The following is a 5,007-nucleotide window of genomic DNA, read 5'->3' on the forward strand; positions in this document are numbered from 1 at the left end:
TGGGGGGACAAAAAGGGAAAGGAAGAAAAAAGAGTAAGAAAAAAAAAAAGAAAAAGGTAGAAACAAATAAACAAAACCAAAACAGAACAATACAAAAACAGAATATGATCAAATATGATCAGGCTGGTGCATATATCAGTGCCACACACTAGATTTTGGGCGTATTTTGGTCTGTTAGAGGAAAGTGCCTCCCAAAATTTTAAAGAAAGAAAAGAAGGCCACTATATCAGCCATCTACATAAGCCAACTGTTAACCAAAATAAAGAGTCATTTTGATAAGAATACATTAATTGTAGGAGACCTCAACATTCCACTCTCAGCAATGGACAGATTATCTAAGCAGAAAATCAACAAGGAAACAAGAGCTTTGAATGATAGATTGGACCAGATGGACCTCATAGATATTTACAGAACATTCCACCCAGTGTGTCATTCTAAGCTCTTGTTTCCTTGTTGATTTTCTGCTTAGATGATCTGTGTATTGCTGAGAGTTGAGTACTGAGGTCTCCTACAGTTAACATATTGTTATCAATATGACTCTTTATTTTGGTTAACAGTTGGCTTATGTAGATGGCTGCTCCCATGTTGGGGGTGTAGATATTTACAATTGTTAGATCTCCTTGTTGGATAGACCCTTTAAGAATGATATAGTGGCCTTCTGTGTCTCTAATTACAGACTTTAGTTTAAAATCTAATTTGTCTTATATAAGAATTGCTACTCCAGCTTTCTTTTGAGGTCTGTTGGCATGAAAGATGCATCTCCATCCCTTCTCTTTCAGTCTGGATGTATCTTTAGGTTCGAAATGAGTCTCTTGTAGACAGCATATGGATGGGTCCTGTCTTTTTATCCAATCTGCAACCCTGTGCTGTTTTATGGGAGCATTTAGGCTGTTCCCTTTGAGAGTGATTATTGAAAAATATGAATTTATTGTCATCATGTTGCCTGTGAAGACCTTGTTTTTATAGATTGTCTCTTTAAATTTCTGTTGTATATCACTCTTGGGGTCTTTCTCCTTTTATAGAATCCCCCTTAATATTTCTTGCAGGGCCAGCTTAGTGGTCACATAATCTTTCAGATTCTGCCAGTCTTGGAAGCTCTGCATCTTTCCATCCATTCTAAATGACAGCCTTGCCGGCAAAAGTATTCTTTGCTGCATGTTCTTCTCGTTTAGTACCCCGAATATGTCTTGCCAGGGCTTTCTGGCTTGCCAGGTCTCTGTGGCTAGGTGTGACGTTATTCTGATGTTCCTCCCTCTGTACATAAGGAATCTCTTCCCCCTAACTGCCGGTAAGATGGTTTCCTTGGTTCTAAGATTTGCGAGTTTTACTATTACTTGCCGGGGTGTTAGCCTGTTTTCCTTGATCTTGGGAGGGGTCCTCTGTGCCTCTAGGACATGAATGTTTGTTTCATTCCCCAGATTAGGGAAGTTCTCAGCTACGATTTGCTCAAATATGTCTTCTAGTCCTCTTTCTCTCTCCCCACCCACTCTAGTATCCCAATAATTCTGACATTGGAACGTTTCATGGTGTCACTTATTTCTCTGATTCTGTTTTCATGGATTCTGAGTTGTTTTTCCCTGGCCTTCTCTTTTCCCTTTTTGTCTATTAATTGGTCTTGCAGGTCACTAATTTGTTCTTCTGCTTTGCTTACCCAACTGTTAGATTATCTAGATTAGATTGGATCTCATTGATAGCATTTTTAAGTTCTGCCAATTCAGCTTTCATTTCTGCCCTTAGAGACTCTATGTTGCCATTAATTGATTTCTCCATCCTAGCTATTGTCTTCAGAATTGCTAGCCTGAATTCCATCTCCGACATCTTGGTTATATTGAATCCATTTGTAAATCTGTGGCATAAGTCATAGTCTCTCAGTCTTTCCAATTTTGGGGGTTCCTCCTCCTCGTCATTCTGTTGAGGGGTGGTTGAGGGAATGTATAGAGTCCAAATTATTGACCACGACCCAAGCAAGATGCACCTATTTTCTAGGGACCTTAGGGTTGCTGGCCTCTTGTTTTCCTAACCTGTCTTCTGGGAGAGCAGCCTGCCACGCTGTTACTCAGGCAACCCTGTTTGGGCACAGTTGCCCTGCCCCCTGTGGTGGGGAATGGGCTCAGTGAAAACCGATTTTTGGGGGCCTTTGTTCTCTGGCGGCTCTCTGGGTCTCCTCCGATAGAGCAGATGAGACCATTTCCAACCCTCTACCTCAGAGCAGAGAGATCGCAGTCTGGTCTTCAGTGAGCTCTCCAGACCACACTATCTCTGTTTCTGTCTGTGCTTCTATAAACTGTAACATTCTGCGTTTTGTGCCCCTCAGCATTGCTCCCAGTCCTCGTCTCCAGGTCGGGACAGAAATCTGCCTTTGTGCTTCTAAAACCACGAGCCACCCCCAGTTTGCACACGTAGCCCCGCCCCTCTGGGGGGCTGCCCCAAAGTCCTTTACCCACCACTACCAGTCCCCGAGTCTGTGCCCTGTCCCCAGCATGGGAGGCTATCGCTCACCAGCAGTGTTGGATCCAGACAGCTGTCTCCCTCCCCCTTCAGTTTATCCTCTGATATCTGCCCATGGAATCATGGCTGCCTACTTTGTACCTCAAAACCAACCGCCTGCGATATTCTGTTTGTAGAGATCCAGATCTATCTTCTTCCATCTCAGGCTGATTTCGTGGGTGTTCAGAGTGGTCTGGTAGATATACAGCTCAATTCTGGGGACCAGTTGGAATAGGGTCCCGTACTCCTCCACCATCTTTCCCCCCCTCAATAAGGTGCTTTTATAAAACTGAGATTTAGGACACTTTGAGGTCTAATTGCTGTTTGGTATGGATTATTTTTGTGACAGACTCAAATGCAGAATTTGAACACTGATCTAGATATTCCCTAATGTGCATTCTGGTGTGATATTATGGAGAAGGAAAACTTAGGTATGATTCTCCCACAGTGATTTCCTTCTAATGGTAGAATCTTGTACACATTTGTACTACTCTTCATTTATTTCTTCATTCACCTGCCAACATCATGAACTGTATGCATTTTCTTTCCAGGGTGGGCATTTTCTTTATTGTTTTTTCCTTTGTCAAGATATTTCTGCACAAATTCTTGCTTTCCTTAATTTCCATTGGAAAACAACTCCTAGTGTCTTTGGAAGAAGGCCCTATGGTTAGTAATTTCTGTTTACTAATCTTGGTTTGACGTGCCTAATAGCCACTTTGGTTGCTGTTTGGGTAATAATTATGGTCCTATTCATGATTGAGCTAAGCCTTTTTGCATCCTGAAGGTGACTACATGTGACAATGATTATGTTGATTAAATTCTTACTTCATTGGACTTGTTATTACTTTTGCATGGTGTATAACTGCCATTTGGTCATATAATTTTCCAGTGATATAAGAAAAACATGTAATTTTGGCCATGGGGAATTAAGTTTTCTGGGGTCTATGAGAAATAAGCATAGAAAAGACAAACTATGGGGGTGCCTGGGTAGCTCAGTCAGTTAGGCATCTACCTTTTGCTCAGGTCATGATCCCAGCATCCTGTGATTGAGCCCTACATTGGGCTCCATGCTCAGTAGAGAGCCTGCTTCTCCCTCTCCCTCTGCCTGCCTGCCTGCCTGCCTGTCTGCCTATCTCTCTCAAATAAATAAATAAAATCTTAAAAAAAAAGAAAAGACAAACTATGACATATGCTCAATTGTTTATTTTGAATCTTTATGCAGTTCAGTCTTTTGATTTTACTGAATCCAGAATAATATAGAATTCCATTTGAAGAACAGTAGAGGAAGATGTACTGAGCCTTGATATTAACATAGTAGCTTTGGTCTCTAGAACAGTGACTTTATATTTTTGGCTAAGATAATTTGTGCCAAACTACAAAGTTCCTAAAATTTAACCTTCCAAAAGACAAATCCTTACTTGAACTCCAACTACCAAAAATATTGAGTTTTCTAAATTTAGTTCTAAATGACATTGATTTTGCCCATTCACCGTTTCCTAACTTAAGGTTTAAATCTTCCTAGAGAAGAAATGAAACTATCACCAAAGGAAAGAAATAGTGTAACTTATTTAAAATAAAATGGTAAGATAAACTCTTTGCAAGTATAATGAGAAATTTTTATGATTCAATGTTATGTCTTGGCTCAGGTTTCTACTCTTTGGATTAACTATTCTTTCATCGGTTTCTCACTCATAATAATAATAACTTTGTGACTGAATAAATCCCAACTGCTTTGAATTATCCCTTGAATGGCTATATGTTCCTGGGTTCATATTACTGTCTGTTATATTGGATGACAAATTTTTCTCCAAACTCACATATGTCCCTGGATTCCATATAGGTGGAATCAAGACTTCCACTACCATGCTGAAACTGTCCAAATCCTGACTCAGACTGCCCGTGATTTTCACTCTGCCCCTGAAGAGGCCCTGATTGTCTAGAGATATCTATAGAGTGTCCATGGCTAGATCCTTGTCTCCATCCAGTACCAGTGTCTGAGTGTCCATGTCCAGACTCAGACTGTCCATGATTATTGTTTCTCTGCCCTTTATGAGACTCAGAGCGTTTAGAGCTCTCTCTTACATGGCCATGGGCAGATCCATGTTGGTTTCCTGAGCCAGATCCAGATTGGCTCTCAGAATCTTCAGTGTGCCCTTCGCTATCACTGTCCTGACTAATACTGGACCCCCGGTTTCTCACTGGCCTGAATTCAGATGATGATTGTCCATGCCCAGACTGCGATTGTCTAGAGCCATGCGCCCAAGAGGATGATTGCTGGTGGTGAGATCCTGAGTCAGAGTGCCCACCATCGGCTACCTGACCCTCATGGGATCCTGCATGTCTAGAATTGTCATGTGCCTGCTCATGGTGGGATCCTTGTCTCCCCCTGGTACTGGATTGAGACTGTCCATGGACAGAATCAAACTGTTCTTGGGAGGATATCTGGTAGAAGTAATACCCTGAGTGCTCAGGACTGCCATGTGCACTGCCATGTTGTCTCCTTTGCCTGGACCTGGACCA

General features: G+C 41.7%; 1 protein-coding gene across 1 annotated transcript in view; it reads right to left on the minus strand.

Annotated features, from left to right (window-relative positions):
* Positions 1–5,007, minus strand: part of LOC110578462 (hornerin-like) — a 60,021-nt gene that overhangs the window by 43,175 nt on the left and 11,839 nt on the right. Inside the window, exon 5 of the mRNA XM_044914349.1 lies at positions 4,570–4,690. Within this exon, the coding sequence (XP_044770284.1) occupies positions 4,570–4,690 (121 nt within the window). The remainder of the gene's footprint in view (positions 1–4,569; positions 4,691–5,007) is intronic.

Source organism: Neomonachus schauinslandi, chromosome 4, assembly GCF_002201575.2.
Source record: "Neomonachus schauinslandi chromosome 4, ASM220157v2, whole genome shotgun sequence".
Lineage (NCBI taxonomy): Eukaryota > Metazoa > Chordata > Mammalia > Carnivora > Phocidae > Neomonachus > Neomonachus schauinslandi.